Source organism: Podarcis erhardii (assembly GCF_964252035.2).
Source record: "Podarcis erhardii genome assembly, chromosome: 7".
Taxonomy (NCBI): domain Eukaryota; kingdom Metazoa; phylum Chordata; class Lepidosauria; order Squamata; family Lacertidae; genus Podarcis; species Podarcis erhardii.
Window position 1 is genome coordinate 52,090,640 of NC_138511.1, and position 18,354 is coordinate 52,108,993.

Sequence of the window (18,354 nt, forward strand, 5' to 3'; positions counted from 1 at the left end):
TGTCCATTTCTGTTCTCTCAGTTTTTCATTTTTTACAGTCTTAAAATCTGTTCCCCACATTTCTGCAGCCATTTGTAGATTTCTTTGTAAATAATTCTCATGAAAATTCATTAGCGTTTCAATGCAAATTTCTTCAAATAAACACATTTTTAATGAAGTTTTGCAAGTAATTTTTCCCAATATATTGAGTTTTTGTAAACATTGTTTTGTTGGGGAACTGCATCATAACATTCAAATAAGTACAAATTTTGAAAAATGGCTGTGTTTTGTTTTTCACATTGTTTCAGAAAGTGCAAATTTCATTGATTCAACTTTTGTATGTGTACAGAATTTCTGACATGGGCAACAGGCTCACCTTTCTGTGGAACGTATAATCTAAGTACCACTTGTACAGCGTAGCCTTTGAGTCTGTTCCCATGGATGCTAGGAGGGTCACGTCTTCAGTAACATTCACTGGTTTGCAGTTCATTTTGCAGCTAGGAGGAAGGCAGGACCTGCAGTTAGCAAGCTCAAGGAGCAAGCTAAGGGGAGCAAACTGTGTTTGCCTACCAAATGAGCTCTGTGCTTTTGGGTGGAATGATATAATCAATGCTGTGCATCTGTGATACTCAGAACCGGGATTCTTGAACGTCTTCCTGTTGAACAGATCTACTGTTGCCTAGTTGGCTTCCCCAAGCACACCTGACCTGTCAGGGTAGCATCTTGCCATCCTTCACCCTCCCCATGCATCTAAGAAAAGAGTCTGGCTGCTGGATCAGGCCAGTGGCCCATCTAGTCCAGCATCCTGTTCTCCTGGTGGCCAGCCAGATGCCCTAATGGGAAGCCTGTAAGTAGGACCTGAGCACAATGGCACTCTAGTCATTTAAGATTCCCAGCAAGTGAAATTCAGGAGCAAACTGCCTCTGACAGCTTCTGTATGAGGCTTTCACCTGACACTGTCAGAACCTCAGAGCGCAAGGAAATAAATAAAGTGCAGCACACCTGATCTGCAGGCTCACATCCTGCTTTGCTGTAATGTAGAGGCATTGCTCATCCTGTTTTTCTTCTTTCTCTGGGCTTTTGACTGTAACTTTCACTGTCACTGCAGAGCTGGGAGGAGGTAAGCAAGCCGGTGGGATCCGGATCTCTCTTTGGTCTGTGAGGATGGAATGCTCTTGCACACATTGGTCCCATTCAGGCCAGCAGTAACCTTCAAAGGCAATTTTCAGCTGAATCATTTGAGAGAACCCAGCACCCAGTGTTTTTATATTGGACACTTTAGCCCTGTATATGCATTTTTGTACACATTGTGTGGCTGGAGAACTGCGCTGCAAAATCAGAATGTGTGAATGTGTGAATTAGGTAGGTTCACCGTTAAATGTGAACTGAATCAAATGGATCTCCCAGCCCTAAACTTGGATAAACAAACCAAACATATCAGCTCACTTAGAACAAGAGGACGCTTTCATATTCTTTTGAATGGAGAGTTCTGGTCACAATTGTAAAGGGGAGAAGGGCAGTGAAACACAACATACATACCGCAAGACCAGGTGTAGGTAGAATTAGTGCTGTCATCAGGCCAGCCAAGAATGATTGTTGTGAAGAGGTTGGCATGGCGGCTAGGCTTAATGTAGATCTTGTTTTTCCCTTTGTCATCCTAAACCAGAAATGACGAAGGAAAGTAATTGTCAGAGCAGTTGCATCTTCCATGTGGAAGCAGACACAGAAAAGAGGTAACCAGAATGAACAAGAGGTTGGAGCAACTCCCATTTGAGGAAAGCCCCCACAATATCTGGGACTTTTTAGTTGGGGGGGGGGGAGTAAGAAGTGGCATGATAAACAAGTGCAAAATTATGCTTGGTGTGAATAAGATGGAGGATACCTTAATCTGGGGCTATCCAGTTAAACTGATTGACAGGGGATTCAGGACAGACAAAAGGAAGTCCTCCTTCACTCAGCACATAGTTGAAGCATGGAATTTGCTCCCACAAGAAGTGATGGTGCCTTTAAAAAGGGGGTTGGACAAGTTCCTGAAGGATAATTCTATCAGTGACTACTAGCCAAGATGGCTGTATGTTACCTCCACTGTTGGAGGTAGCCTGCCTTTGAATTCCAGTTGCTCTTGTGAGCTTTCCAGAGGCAGCTGGTTGCCCACTGTGGGAACAGGATGCTGGGCTAGATGGTCTGATCCAGAAGGGTCTTATTCTTAGGTGTGTTATGTTTTGGGGCAGGTTTTCCTAGGTTTAAGTACCTCTCGCCTCCTTGATGTCTGGTGAGAACCTTCTTTTTAAAAAATCTTGTCATGATATAAGCCATTATCAGTCCCACATTCCAGACAGGGAATGAAGGCTGGAAGAATGGACATTACCAAGGCTCCATAGTAACTTCACAGACATGCAGGAATTTTTTAGCGAAGCAAAAAACATCAGCTTCAATACTAACCCCACTTACTTGGGAGTAAGTCCCATTGAGTTCAGAAGGACTTACCTCATAGTAAGCATAGTTAGGATTGTAGCCTCAATAAATACAGTAGCTTATACCCAACATTGGTCGTACTCCAAGTAGACCCACTGAAATTAATGGACATGACTAACTTAGGTTTATTCATGTCACTGGATCTACTCTGAATACAACTTACTTGGATACAACCCAACAACAGCGCAATCAAATGCATGCTTTCTTAGAAGTAAGTCCCACTGTGTACAATGGGGATTACCCTCAGGCAAGAGGGCATAAGGTATCAGCTTGAATAAATCCAGTGTCTTAACCATGTCATCACATTAAGAAGAAAGAAAAGCCGTTCATTAATCCCTGTGAAATATTTTCAAAATGATTTTTTCCGTTATTTTCATTCTTTCTTTTAATAGATACTCACAACTCTTTTTTCACCATTTACATTGGACTGTTCTTTGTCCTCAAGAGGATCTGTTGAACACAAAGAATAAATCAGAAGGCTTCAATAGCACCTGAAAATGCCATGCTGACCTTTTCTGTATAAATCAAGGTTATTTTTTCCAGGTCTGTGTGAAAGTTGCAGAGCAGTTGGTAGAAATTGCTCCCCGAAGCATCACAGTGTATAAGGATTCAGTTTGTTCATGGTAAGGGGGGAGACAGACTTCGTTTATCGGGGCCTCATGCTGCCTCATACTAAGCACCCAGCTGTTCCATCTGGTCCCGTGTCTTCATTATATGGAATCTGTGCACAGCCCAATGCAGAGGGGGAGGGGCAACCCTTTTCAACCAGTGTGTTGAGGGTGGGCCCTACCATAAGGCTTGGGGTGGGAACCTTTTCCAGCCTGATGGAACATTACCTTGTTAGGAACCTTCTGTGGACTCCACACACCGATGTGATGTATGTGTGTGCAAGAAACGGTGTGGGGGGCCGGGCAGAGAGAGAGAGAGAGAGAGAGAGAGAATGGGAACATTGGGAGTGTCAAATCGAACCAGAAGTGAAACCAGGGATGGTTCCACAGGGATATGTTACCAACTGCAGAATTGCTTGTTTGTTTCCCTTGTCCTCTGATTACCATACTTTTCCATGTAAAAGACTAGGGTTTTTTTACTTTAAATTAAGGTTAAAAATCTGGGGGCATCTTATACATGGATAGTGCATATACCCATTTTCTAAATTTGGGGTCCCCTAAAGGAGGGGGTGTCTTATCATGGGGGCATCTTATACACAGAAAAATACAGTATATACAGTGGTACCTCGGTTTAAGACCAGTCCAGTTTAAGAACAATTTGGTTTATAAACTCTGCAAATCCGGAGAGTTTTGGTTTGGTTTGAGAACTTTACCTTGGTCTGAGAACGGAATCCGAACGGTGGAAGGGCACCGGCGGTGGGAGGCCTTATTAGGAAAAGCACGCCTCGGTTTAAGAACGTTTTTGGTTTAAGAAGTCTCTGGTGCCCTCTCATCAAAAGGATACCAAATCCTGTAATGCTGTTTTTGTGACTTCTTACCACTTGGAAGTGGGAAGCACACAACAGTATGAATAAAATGCAACGGAAAAGAAAACAGAAGTATAATTTAAAAAGTATGATTGCTCTTCATTTTATGAAGTCATCATTTGGCATAATCAAGAGCCTGCTATTACCTTCTTTGTGAGAACTGTTAGATGAGACGATTACAGTTCCTGCATCAGTGCTCATGTTCGAGAAGGCATTAACAGCAAACACCTTGACCTGGAAGGTACCTGGAAAGAAGACACGGGGAAAGGTAAATAAGGGCGAATAAGAAGCTGGGAACCAAAGATCCACGGGGCCAGGCAGATTAAGGGGTGAAACTTCTTAGGGCAGGTGCAAAGTCTATTGGTGCCAATCAGGGAAGTGTACCACCTTGTAAAAAGGGGGTGGGAACATGGCTTCATGTGGCTTCATGGACAAAAAATGGAGCCAAAAATATTAGTACAAGACAAGTCCCTTTCACCCATGATTTTATAGCAAGGTGCTTTAATTTATTTGATATCTATATCTGTTATTTATTAATGTATCAGCGTAGTCCTCTTGGCAATGCACAACAATTTAGTATAAAAAAAATTGAATTAAAACACAAATCAAATATCCCATTCCTTGGAACAGTGAAGCAAGGAGGGTAGAGCAGTGAAGCAGCGGTAGAGCATCTGCTTTGCAAGCTGAGGGCTCCAATTTCAATCCCTGGCATCTCTGGGCAGGGCTGGGGAGATTATACTGTGCTAGAAGGACCAGTGGTCTGACTCATTATAAGGCAGCTCCCTATGCAACATCTGGAGGGCCACAGGTTCTCCATTCATAAGATTGGGCTTTGGTTTCATCCAGCTGGGTTCTTCTTATCTTCCATCTCAAATACTGGTCATCTGACCAGTCTCAGGGCCAGCCTCAGTTTTGGGGGTCCCCTTGTGCCAGATGACCTCGGTGGGCCCATTCCTCCTCTTTGCTGTTGCTCACTTGCTTTCCTTCAGCCACACAGAGGGAAAGGGGATGGGAGCTCCTCCTTCTCACCCCCATGTGGTGTATGTATGGTACACTGCAAATTCCCCCTTCCCTTCTCTTTCTCTCTCATTTTTCATACTTTTAAAAGAAGACTCATCTAGCTCAGTTACACGTTTGTGCTTTTGTGTGGAAGTACCTTCAGACTTCACTGGGATTCTGTAGGTCTCGGCTTCTCCTTCGGTGAAGTCCTTCAAGTGGGAAAAGGTCTCATTCAGCCCGGTCACCTCAAACCTCAGTTTCTCAGGAGACCCATGACGTACAGAGACTTTTATCTCCAGATCTTCTCCCAAAACCACAGAGTGGGAGCTTAATATGGCCTGAAGACCAGAGATTGCTTCGACTAAATGAACCGTCAGGATTTCCGAAACGTCTGCTTCTGTGGTGTTGCTGGACGCAACTATTTCAAGATGATGTACGCCAGCTCCAATCAGCCGTTGGGATGCGCCATCCAGGGTGAGATTGTGAGGAGCAATTCCTTCCTTCACCCTGGACTCCAGCAGAGTTTTGTTATCAGCCAGCACCGTATAGGTCACTCCACTACCTGAAAAGGAAAAATGGTTTCCAAAATGTGGTGTAAATTATATCTCATTTCGCATCCTTTTGCAAAACATTTAAAACATTTATTTTAGGTACTAAATACTGTATCAGTTTATTTACCGTAATACTATAGCAATGTGGTTTATTTACTTATTTGGCACCATCCATGTGCATGGCATTACAAAAGAATCAAATATAAAAATAATAAAACCGATTAAAAAGAAAGCAGAGGCAGATGTCAAACACAGCAGCACTGAAACAAGCAAAAAAACAATCCATCAAATTTACAGTTTTAAATGACAGAAATCAGCTACAACATGCCTTTGGGAATAAAACTGTTTTCAACACCTGTCTAAAATGGGAAGTCAATGGACCTTACCTGGTTGGAGAACCACATTTCAAAATTTGGAAAAGTGTTAATTTCAAAGGAAGACTGTGCTTTGGGACGTGTATGGTTTAAGAAAGTCTGAATTACATGGATTTGCCTTCAAATGCAAACTGAATTGAATTTCTCCCTAAGCATGAAATGTGTTTTGTTTTTTAAAAAGGACAGTTCCAGCAGAGGTCTCTCCTATGTGCTCTGAAAGTACATTGTTCAAACTACTATTGATCTGCCAAAGAATATATAAACAAAAACGAAGTGATGGCTCTGACCTCCATTAAGTTCCACTTGAATCCATAACACCTCTTCATAAAGAGTCCTGCAATGTGAAGTGTTCCCTACTTCATATTTGCTGAAGCACCCGGTCACCAAAAGCTCATCCATTTTGTCTTGCACGGTGATCAGTTTCTGAGCTGTGACGTGCCACTCGCTGGTTGTGCACTCCACAAAGATGGTGAATTCGCCAGGAGATGTGAAGCGATGGGTCACATTGCTAGACAGGCTTGAGGTGCATAATGGAACATGTTAGAAGCAGAACAAGCCAAACCTGCAACAAAATGTTGCAGCGCGAGTGCTCTTGTTTAGGATTTTAGTCAACCAGCAACCACACCCTGTTCCAGGATAATCCATTCCATTCTCCAACAATGCCCATATGTGCATTTTTCAAGTTAAAACTGCATCATTTTTGCAGCATTTAAAGCATTCATTTCATTCTTTTGCTGTGGCATTGGGAAGCCTTTCTCTCTCTTCTACCTAGAACAGTGTGTTTCAGTCTGAGAGCCAGGGGCAACCATTGACCCTCAGTCCACTTTCAGGTGGGCCTCAGCACTGCAGCCTGTCCACTCTGTCCTGCTTGTGCTGTGGCCTTTGGGCTGAACTGATGCCAGCACCATACCTGGCAAAAGCAGAATGCAGGCCAGGGCCACCTTACCCAAAGACGCTAGGGGTAAGGGGCACCCGGGCGCCAGGCTCTCAGGGGCACCAGGCCGAGAGTCTGGGGTCCGAAGGTTGAGTCCGGGGAAGAGTCCACCCATCAGTCGGAATGCCACGGCGGGCTCTTCTACGGGCAACTCTGCGCTGCAAGTTTGGGGGCAACCGAGCCAGTGAGACGCTGAGGCGGCTGGCCAGCTCCACCCTCCTGCGCACCTGGGACTGTGAAACCTGGGGGTAGGACGCCAGGCGGATCTTTGCACCCCTGGGCCGCATATGCTTAAGACAGCCCTGATGCAGGCATATTGTGGGAGCCCCTTAGAGACATGAGATATAGCATGCTGTACCATGCAATCTACAGGGGAATGAAAGAGAGGAAATGGATGGCAGACAAGCAGAGAAGTGTGAGAGAAGAAAAGGGAAGCGTGGGAAGGAGGGAGGTGAATGGGTCAGGCAGACCAAGGCAGAGGAAAAGGAGAGATGTTTGGAGCTGCTACTGCACCTTCTGGCCCCTCCACTTCACACGCACACCCCAGTCATCAGGATTTCTTTCCAGCCCCTTCACTTTATACCCTTCTGATGTTCCAGGGGCTGCATTGCTGGTGGTGGGCATGGCCAGAAGCAAATGTGGGCGGAGCAATGGAAGGGACTCTTACTTTGTACAGGAGGCTACATTACAGCCATGCAAAAGCAAGTTGTCTCGACAAACATACACCATTCCATCTGCATCCGGGCAAGGAAGATGCAGTCTGACAGCTCAAAGACACATCCCAGTCAGAGGCAAGGTCTGGGGTGATGGGGAGAGTCTCGAGCTGGGTAGTCCTTAAGCTGGGTAGTCCTTAAGGGATTCAGTCCCCAAGGACGAGGTTCTGCTCTCCTGATTTGGGGCATCACTGACAACTTGAAAGGTGTCTTCAATCATCACCATCATCAAATAAGAAAACAACAAAACATTCACTTTCTCATCGCCTGGCTGCAAAAACTTACGTTGGAGGGTAGTATGGATCAATAGTGTTTCCGTCTCCGGTGCTAATGATGCAGGAGAGATTGCCAGAATAAGGAGAGAGTAGCCACTTCACTGATATGGTGATGTTTTCAAAGATGAAGCTTTCCTCCGTCACACCCAGTCGCAAGCCTGTAAAATAGTGCACAGAATAACAGCACCTCTCTGCATGCTTGGAGAGGTCATGCGGGTGAAATTGCCTTGTACCGGATGAGGCTGCACTGGTCCATCTAGGTGCAAGCTGGTCACTGGAAGATGCTTCCCAACTCGCTGGTGGTACCTGTGGGTGTAGAAAGTGCTGCTGCTTACCTTCCATGCAGTGGTATTGAACGGACAGGTAGCTTCCCAAACTTGGACAAGGATCTCCAAAGAAGGTCCCATCAGCTGCCACCTGGCATGCTTGGAGTCCATGGCACTGCCCTGCAAGGTTTGATGCAACAGCATGTCATTTTCGCTAATATAATGATTTTCAATGTACACTTTACCACAATGTATGCCTTTTATATGCATTACTTGGCTAGAGAACAGGATTGCAAAACTTGGAGAAGTGTGGATTTTGAAGGTTGGCTGAGTTTCAATTAGCGTCTTGCTTTGCCACATAGATTTGCCTTTAAATGCACACTGAATCAATTTTCTCCCCCATCTGTGTTCAAAACAGTGAAGTCCCCTAAGCCTTACCTTAGGAGGACTCTCCTGTTGGGTGTCTGAGGGCCCTGCTCCTCCTGCCACTCACCATCTGGCCCGGGGCGGGGCCTGACAGGCCCATAAGGACTGCTGTGCTCTGCTGCCCAGGAGGACTCTCCTGCTGGGTGTCTGAGGGCCCTGCTCCTCCTGCCACTCACCATCTGGCCCGGGGCGGGGCCTGACAGGCCCATAAGGACTGCTGTGCTCTGCTGCCCAGGAGGACTCTCCTGCTGGGTGTCTGAGGGCCCTGCTCCTCCTGCCACTCACCATCTGGCCCGGGGCGGGGCCTGACAGGCCCATAAGGACTGCTGTGCTCTGCTGCCCAGGAGGACTCTCCTGCTGGGTGTCTGAGGGCCCTGCTCCTCCTGCCACTCACCATCTGGCCCGGGGCGGGGCCTGACAGGCCCATAAGGACTGCTGTGCTCTGCTGCCCAGGAGGACTCTCCTGTTGGGTGTCTGAGGGCCCTGCTCCTCCTGCCACTCACCATCTGGCCCGGGGCGGGGCCTGACAGGCCCATAAGGACTGCTGTGCTCTGCTGCCCAGGAGGACTCTCCTGTTGGGTGTCTGAGGGCCCTGCTCCTCCTGCCACTCACCATCTGGCCCGGGGCGGGGCCTGACAGGCCCATAAGGACTGCTGGACTCTGCTGCCCAGGAGGACTCTCCTGCTGGGTGTCTGAGGGCCCTGCTCCTCCTGCCACTCACCATCTGGCCCGGGGCGGGGCCTGACAGGCCCATAAGGACTGCTGTGCTCTGCTGCCCAGGAGGACTCTCCTGCTGGGTGTCTGAGGGCCCTGCTCCTCCTGCCACTCACCATCTGGCCCGGGGCGGGGCCTGACAGGCCCATAAGGACTGCTGTGCTCTGCTGCCCAGGAGGACTCTCCTGTTGGGTGTCTGAGGGCCCTGCTCCTCCTGCCACTCACCATCTGGCCCGGGGCGGGGCCTGAAGGCCCATAAGGACTGCTGGACTCTGCTGCCCAGGAGGACTCTCCTGCTGGGTGTCTGAGGGCCCTGCTCCTCCTGCCACTCACCATCTGGCCCGGGGCGGGGCCTGAAGGCCCATAAGGACTGCTGTGCTCTGCTGCCCAGGAGGACTCTCCTGCTGGGTGTCTGAGGGCCCTGCTCCTCCTGCCACTCACCATCTGGCCCGGGGCGGGGCCTGACAGGCCCATAAGGACTGCTGTGCTCTGCTGCCCAGGAGGACTCTCCTGTTGGGTGTCTGAGGGCCCTGCTCCTCCTGCCACTCACCATCTGGCCCGGGGCGGGGCCTGACAGGCCCATAAGGACTGCTGTGCTCTGCTGCCCAGGAGGACTCTCCTGTTGGGTGTCTGAGGGCCCTGCTCCTCCTGCCACTCACCATCTGGCCCGGGGCGGGGCCTGACAGGCCCATAAGGACTGCTGGACTCTGCTGCCCAGGAGGACTCTCCTGCTGGGTGTCTGAGGGCCCTGCTCCTCCTGCCACTCACCATCTGGCCCGGGGCGGGGCCTGAAGGCCCATAAGGACTGCTGTGCTCTGCTGCCCAGGAGGACTCTCCTGCTGGGTGTCTGAGGGCCCTGCTCCTCCTGCCACTCACCATCTGGCCCGGGGCGGGGCCTGACAGGCCCATAAGGACTGCTGTGCTCTGCTGCCCAGGAGGACTCTCCTGTTGGGTGTCTGAGGGCCCTGCTCCTCCTGCCACTCACCATCTGGCCCGGGGCGGGGCCTGAAGGCCCATAAGGACTGCTGGACTCTGCTGCCCAGGAGGACTCTCCTGCTGGGTGTCTGAGGGCCCTGCTCCTCCTGCCACTCACCATCTGGCCCGGGGCGGGGCCTGAAGGCCCATAAGGACTGCTGTGCTCTGCTGCCCAGGAGGACTCTCCTGCTGGGTGTCTGAGGGCCCTGCTCCTCCTGCCACTCACCATCTGGCCCGGGGCGGGGCCTGACAGGCCCATAAGGACTGCTGGACTCTGCTGCCCAGGAGGACTCTCCTGCTGGGTGTCTGAGGGCCCTGCTCCTCCTGCCACTCACCATCTGGCCCGGGGCGGGGCCTGACAGGCCCATAAGGACTGCTGGACTCTGCTGCCCAGGAGGACTCTCCTGCTGGGTGTCTGAGGGCCCTGCTCCTCCTGCCACTCACCATCTGGCCCGGGGCGGGGCCTGAAGGCCCATAAGGACTGCTGTGCTCTGCTGCCCAGGAGGACTCTCCTGCTGGGTGTCTGAGGGCCCTGCTCCTCCTGCCACTCACCATCTGGCCCGGGGCGGGGCCTGACAGGCCCATAAGGACTGCTGTGCTCTGCTGCCCAGGAGGACTCTCCTGCTGGGTGTCTGAGGGCCCTGCTCCTCCTGCCACTCACCATCTGGCCCGGGGCGGGGCCTGAAGGCCCATAAGGACTGCTGTGCTCTGCTGCCCAGGAGGACTCTCCTGCTGGGTGTCTGAGGGCCCTGCTCCTCCTGCCACTCACCATCTGGCCCGGGGCGGGGCCTGACATAAGGACTGCTGTGCTCTGCTGCCCAGGAGGACTCTCCTGCTGGGTGTCTGAGGGCCCTGCTCCTCCTGCCACTCACCATCTGGCCCGGGGCGGGGCCTGACAGGCCCATAAGGACTGCTGTGCTCTGCTGCCCAGGAGGACTCTCCTGCTGGGTGTCTGAGGGCCCTGCTCCTCCTGCCACTCACCATCTGGCCCGGGGCGGGGCCTGACAGGCCCATAAGGACTGCTGTGCTCTGCTGCCCAGGAGGACTCTCCTGCTGGGTGTCTGAGGGCCCTGCTCCTCCTGCCACTCACCATCTGGCCCGGGGCGGGGCCTGACAGGCCCATAAGGACTGCTGTGCTCTGCTGCCCAGGAGGACTCTCCTGTTGGGTGTCTGAGGGCCCTGCTCCTCCTGCCACTCACCATCTGGCCCGGGGCGGGGCCTGACAGGCCTCACAGGGACGATTGCTGTCACTGCTGCTGCGGCCCAGGGGGATCCGGAGGGGTGCAGAGTTCTTTTTAAAATGTTTTAAAATTTTCCTTTTCCTTTTTATTTCTTTATTATTATTATTATTGTGATTATTATTATTGTATATGCAGGGGTGGGGTGGGGGTGGGATGGATGTTTAGTTGGGAATTTGTTTGATTTTGATGGATTGTAATTTTTACAGTTTTTTATTTGTATTGTTTTTTGGGGTTTCTTTTTTGTTTTGTTTTCATTGTTTTAATGCCTTATTTTGTTTTTAAGGGGAGGGGTCAGGGCTGCCGGGGAGTGGGTCCCAGCCAACAAAATGGCTGCGGCATGTTCCACAGGGGGGGATGCGTTGGGACAACCGATCTCAGTGATCTCGGGTAGGAGGAGGAGTTACGCTAAGACCAGACCATGTCATTACAGAGAAGGCAGGTTTAGTCGTTGTCTGAGGACTATCCCTGCCTCCAGGTCTGGTCCTGACCAGATGGATACTAGAATCAGCAAGGGATACCCACATGACCTGAAGGTGCTGCTGTGCAATGCCAGGTCAATGATTTATAAGACCACTGCCATCCATGACCTGATCATGGATGGAGGATTTGACCTGGCATGTGTAACAGAGACTTGGTTGAATGAAGCAGATGGGCCTGTTCTTGCCGCTGCTTGTCCACCAGGTTTCTCTTACGCACAGCAACCCAGGCCTTGTGGGCGGGGAGGGGGGGTTGCAGTGATTTTTAGGAAGTCATTAGTTTGCACCAGGCGTCCTATTGGGAAGACCCAGTTTTCTGAGTGCATGTTCTGGAAGTTGGGCAATAGGGGCAGTACAGGATTCCTTTTGGTGTACCGACCTCCCCGCTGCACCAAGGATTCCCTGCCCGAGCTGCTTCAGGTCGTGGCGGATGTTCTCCTGGAGACGCCTAGTTTGGTTGTCCTAGGGGATTTTAATATCCATGCCGACACGACCTTACAAGGGGCCGCTCGGGACTTCGTGGAAAGCATGGCCTCCATGGGGCTGTCCCTGAATAAGTTTGGCCCAACCCATAGCCGCGGACATGCCTTGGACCTGGTGTTTACCTCTACGGATGTTGGTGATCTGACACTAACTAAAAGTGAAACAAAAGAAGTGCCATGGTCAGATCACTTCCTGGTGCAACTGGACTTCTCCGCGACCCTTCCCCTCTGCAGGGAGGTGGGACCGATTTGGATGGTCCGCCCCCGCCACTTAATGGATCCAAATGGTTTCCAGAGAGTGGTAGGGGATGCTTTATCCCATGTTGATGGCCTTTCAGTTGATTCCCTGGTGGCCCGCTGGAATGTGGAGTTAACCAGGGCTATTGACTGTTTGGCTCCGAAGCGCCCTCTCCGATTGCATGGAGCCCGGAGAGCCCCGTGGTTTTCCACGGATCTGAGGGCAATGAAACAATCGTTGAGACGGCTAGAGCGCCGGTGGCGGATAACTCATTCTGAAGCTGACCGGACACAGGTTAGAGCTCAATGTCGAGCCTACCAAGTGGCGGTAGCGACGGCGAAGAAAACTTTCTTCGCCGCCTCTATTGCATCTGCAGAAAACAGCAGCAGGAGACTTTTTCAGGTGGTCCGCAATTTAGCGGAACCACCTGCTACATCGGGGCCCAGTACGGGCCACATGATCTCCTGCAATGATTTTGCAAAGTTTTTTGCAGATAAAGTCGCTCAGATTCGGGAAGAGGTAGACGCCACCGTGGGAGCAGGGCCGGGGCGGGAGAGCGCTAGAGTCCTGTCTAGTCAAATTGCATGGGATCAATTCCAATCTGTTACCACCGAGGATGTGGACAGGCTGCTTGGACGAGTGAAACCAACCACCTGTCTCCTTGATCCTTGCCCATCCTGGCTTATAAAAGCTAGCCGGGAAGGACTGGGTGATGGGCTTCGTGAGGTGGTGAATGCTTCCCTCCGTGAGGGAGCCTTCCCAGACCCACTGAAAGAGGCGGTTATCAAACCACTTCTTAAAAAACCATCTTTAGATGCGGCCACGATGGCCAACTATCGCCCAGTCTCAAATCTTCCATTCTTGGGCAAGGTGATTGAGCGAGTGGTTGCTGAACAACTCCAGGCACGCCTGGAAGAAGCGGACCATTTGGATCCCTTCCAGTCGGGATTCAGGCCTCATCATGGGACTGAAACTGCCTTGGTCGCACTGGTTGATGATCTCCGGCGGGCCAGGGACAAAGGTGAGAGCTGTTTCCTGGTTCTGCTGGATCTCTCAGCGGCGTTTGATACCATCGACCATAACATCCTTCTGGACCGTCTTGAGGGGCTGGGAGCTGGGGGCACTGTCATACAGTGGTTCCGCTCCTTCCTCCTGGGCCGTGTTCAGAAAGTGGTGGTGGGGGATGAGTGTTCAGACCCCTGGGCTCTCACTTGTGGGGTGCCTCAGGGTTCTGTCCTCTCCCCCATGCTTTTCAACATCTACATGCAGCCGCTGGGAGAGATCATCAGGGGGTTTGGGCTGGGTGTTCATCAGTATGCGGATGATACCCAGCTCTACCTCTCTTTCAAATCAGAACCAGTGAAGGCGGTGACAGTCCTGTGTGAGTGTCTGGAGGCGGTTGGAGGATGGATGGCGGCTAACAGATTGAGATTGAATCCTGACAAGACAGAAGTACTGTTTCTGGGGGACAGGAGGCGGGCAGGTGTGGAGGACTCCCTGGTCCTGAATGGGGTACCTGTGCCCCTGAAGGACCAGGTGTGCAGCCTGGGAGTCATTTTGGACTCACAGCTGTCCATGGAGGCACAAGTTAAATCCGTGTCCAGGGCAGCTGTGTACCAGCTCCATCTGGTATGCAGGCTGAGACCCTATCTGCCTGTGGACTGCCTCGCCAGAGTGGTGCATGCTCTGGTTATCTCCCGCTTGGACTACTGCAATGCACTCTACGTGGGGCTACCTTTGAAGGTGACCCGGAAACTACAACTAATCCAGAACGCAGCAGCCAGACTGGTGACAGGGAGCGGCCGCCGAGACCATATAACACCGGTCTTGAAAGACCTACATTGGCTCCCAGTACGTTTCCGAGCACAATTCAAAGTGTTGGTGCTGACCTTTAAAGCCCTAAACGGCCTCGGTCCAGTATACCTGAAGGAGCGTCTCCACCCCCATCGTTCTACCCGGACACTGAGGTCCAGCACCGAGGGCCTTCTGGCGGTTCCCTCACTGCGAGAAGTCAAGTTACAGGGAACCAGGCAGAGGGCCTTCTCGGTAGTGGCGCCCTCCCTGTGGAATGCCCTCCCACCAGATGTCAAAGAGAACAACAACTACCAGACTTTTAGAAGACATCTGAAGGCAGCCCTGTTTAGGGATGCTTTTAATGTTTGATGTATCATAGTATTTTCATAGTATTTTAATATTCTTTTGGAAGCCGCCCAGAGTGGCTGGGGAGGCCCAGCCAGATGGGCGGGGTATAAATAATAAATTATTATTATTATTATTATTATTACCTGCAACTTCATCCTTTACACTTATCCAGCTACATTCCTCTTCAACATCAAACTGCAGGGGAGTCTCTAGCACACAGAAGTGAGGTGTTTTCCGTCCATAAAAGCTTTCTCCAATCTGAATTACTTCTCCTGAGCCACACTGCACTGTGGCATTGAAGTTGTCGCAGGCAATGCTGTGGCCTGATTCTGTGCGCGCACACAAGAAACACTATGAGTGTGTGGCATTGTTGGCTAAAGACACAGTCCACTTAAAAGCAAGTATACATACCATTAAAACAAACATACATAGAACCATCATCATTAAAAACAGAGTTTTAAAATAGTGCTCTGTGGGATTGTGGAAATTTAAACAGGTTGCTCCAAGCTGACCATTTTAAAAAATGCGTACAATCCTGGAGAAAAGCACACTAGCATTATTTTTCCTCTTAACCCTTCCCTGCCCTGCCCCAGACGACTAATCCCATGCCTTTACTTTTTCCAAAAAGTTGAGTGGGAATTTCATAGAGTTGAGAGCACTTCCAGAATGATCCTCTAGGTGGCATGAATAAGATTCAGAAAAGAATCAGGAGAGAAAATTCTAGCAACCACGAGTGAGACCTGCAACAAGATGTTGCAGTGTAAAATGCTTCTGTTAGGGTACAACCTTTTGCAGGATGCCTCATCCCACATCCCCTGCAGCCCCTGATTTGGGTGAGGGGTTCTTCAGAAATCATTCAAGGTTCTGTGGCCACTCACCAAGCTCACTAAATGGGACTCCATCCTTCTTTTGTGCTTCTCCAAGCCCCCAGGGTCACCTGAACATGCTGAAATGGGGCTGATTTGGCCCATTACTGCTGACACTCCCTACTTGAGTTAATTATTGGAGGAAATGAGAGCATGGTATTGTGCACACACTGAAACTGCTAATAAATATATTTAAGGGAATAGCACTAATCAAGCAAGCTACAAATATACATTCTCAAATGCATGGGTTAGGTTGTTTTACACAGGACAGCCTTCTATTTTAAGTGTTCTGTGTTGCACCTATGATTATAAATAAGTATATGCGTTTTGCTGCAGATCTGTGTTCTGTGCAAATCTTATTTTTTAACTCTTTTGGGGTGATGTGTGGTGCAAGTAGTTACCCTTAAGTTGAGTTCAGGACCTCTTACCAAACTCACAAATAAAGTCAAACTCCTGGCTGCAGTTCTCTGTTACACCCCAGTCATAGCCGGCGTTTTTCAGGATATAGCCACATGATGACGAGAGAACGGAAGGCAGGTCTTGGTGCCACTTGCTGTAGGTGATATTCGAGGTATCGAGCCAAACCATGGAGCCTGCATGGAAGGAAGCTGCATCATGAGTGCACATGCCGCTCCTACTTGAACAACTGGGATGAGTGACTCTGTCAATTTATGTTTCTCTCAGTTTCTCCTTGTTCCAGTCCTGAATTCAGTTTAGTACATTTCTGCACGAGTATGCAATTTTTAAAAAAATCACAAAAATTGGTCAGCATTTTAGTGCACTTTTCCTAGCAAGCAATTTTCCTCAATATAATGCATTTTTGTATGTTATCTTCACTGTTATATGCATTTTCTGAGGGGTTTTCTTTTCTTTTCAATTTTAAAATTCAACCATTAAAACCAGATACTTGCCTTAAGAAAATAAGATGAAAGTGGAAATATCCAGTATTCTGCATTTTTCATTAGTTAGATATTGATTGTGGGAGGTGGTCACATTTTTGCATATCTTATGGGTTCAGCTCATATAGGACTATGTCGCTCGGACTCAGCTGGCTAATATTTCATCAGTAGCACAGTGGAAAAAATCTTAGCATAATTTAATCCACTGACATCCAGTGTGCTTGTTTATTACATTTTTACTCTACCTTTCTTCCAAGGATCTCAAGATAGCAACATAAAGTTCTTCTCAGCCCTTGTTTTATCCTCAAAACAAACCTGTGAGGAAGACTAGGCTGAAAGAGTGTGACTGGTTGCCCCAAGGCAACCCAATGAGCTTCATGGCTGAACAGAGATAGGAACCAGAGTCTCCACAGTCTTGGTCTGGTACACTAACTAACCAAGGTGTAGCCAACCATGGTGCTCTCCAAATCATAAAATCATAGACTTGGAAGGGACCCCAAGGGTCATCTAGTCCAACCCCCTGCAGCCTGGCCAATGGCCAAGGGTCATGAGAGTGTAGTCAGCAACATCTGGAGGATCCCAGATTGGCTACCCCTGCTCTAACCTCTAAACCGGGAGTGAGACACCTATGGCCCTGAATATGCTGTCAGACTCCAAATCCCATCAGTCCCAGCCAGCATGGCCAATAGTTAGGGATTATGGAAGTTATAGTCCAGCAACATCTTTAGGACCGCAGGTTCCCCACCCCTGCACCACACCTTGCCAACATGTCCCCCCCCCTTCAACATTTCACAAAACAGGGATACTATTTTTCCCTACCTTCAGTAGTTTCATTGGAGGAAGAACTGTAGGTTATGCCGATCCACCATTCGTTGTCCTCAGAGATGTGCTCCTGCAGAAACGTCTGGGTTTCTTCATTTTCAATAAAGACCAGGTGGCCCCCTCCTCTCTCACACCAGCTCTGGGCACTCGTGAAAGTGCGCTGGAGCCTCACAAACTCATAGCATGAGCTATTGAAAGCCACTTGGTATTTTGAACATGGTATACCCTCCACAAGGGAGAAATCCTCTGCAGTAGAACTGACGACAAGAGGGATGATGAGGCTTATGATGAGGAGCTTCATGTTCGATTCAGCTGCTTACCAAGTCCTGTTTTGGAACTGATGCAGCCCACCACTCTTTCTGACCTTTTCTGCAGATATTTGAGGTGTCATTCTACTCTGGCATATGCTTTTCTCGCCTCAGCCTTCCCTTCCCTGGACAATACTAGCAATGGCTCTGTGGAATAGCTTGCTCCCAATAAACAAAGGTTATTGCACAGGGGAAAACATTTTTTCTTTATGCCAAGATGTGCCGATGGATATGAGACAGGCCATTGTACAATTGTTCAAATAAAGACGGTATACACAGTGGGCTTTAATTTATAGCCTTTCATGTGAGTAGAGAAGATTACTTTGATATATACACCCACTGGACATATGGCAACCAGAGATAAAGGACCCTGTAAAAGAAGCTATTGTACCTTACCAGCTGGGCATTCAACCTCAAAATAACCATTTAGAAACTCAGAAAGCTGGTGCACCATAATAATCAAACAGAAATTCTGTATCTGCAATGAAACATTGGAGTTGTGTTTTTCCATTCAGTGTGTGAACCAGGGCATGCACTAGAGAATGGTGCATCCATCCATGTTGGTTTCTTGTTTTTTCCCTCAATTAATTTCAGTTTTCCACATTTCCACATTGATTTATAATTTTATTTATTTTGAAGACGTCATGAAAATTCATCAGCATTTCAGTGCGAATTTCTCATGAAATACACATTTTTATATGCAATTTTGCCTAATATTTTCCGTG

At 49.3% G+C, this 18,354-nt stretch overlaps 1 protein-coding gene across 1 annotated transcript in view; it reads right to left on the reverse strand.

Moving 5' to 3' along the window:
- LOC309347197 (polycystin-1-like protein 2) overlaps positions 1-17,622 on the reverse strand; it is a gene marked incomplete at its 5' end in the record, with an annotated part of 52,916 nt that extends 35,294 nt beyond the window's left edge. Inside the window, 12 exons of the mRNA XM_081871538.1 lie at positions 356-476; positions 982-1,189; positions 1,519-1,636; positions 2,855-2,904; positions 4,075-4,173; positions 5,085-5,489; positions 6,140-6,369; positions 7,785-7,932; positions 8,110-8,220; positions 14,878-15,063; positions 16,029-16,193; positions 17,319-17,622. Of these exons, the coding sequence (XP_081727664.1) occupies positions 356-476; positions 982-1,189; positions 1,519-1,636; positions 2,855-2,904; positions 4,075-4,173; positions 5,085-5,489; positions 6,140-6,369; positions 7,785-7,932; positions 8,110-8,220; positions 14,878-15,063; positions 16,029-16,193; positions 17,319-17,622 (2,145 nt within the window). The remainder of the gene's footprint in view (positions 1-355; positions 477-981; positions 1,190-1,518; positions 1,637-2,854; positions 2,905-4,074; positions 4,174-5,084; positions 5,490-6,139; positions 6,370-7,784; positions 7,933-8,109; positions 8,221-14,877; positions 15,064-16,028; positions 16,194-17,318) is intronic.
- Positions 17,623-18,354: the final 732 nt, after the last annotated feature.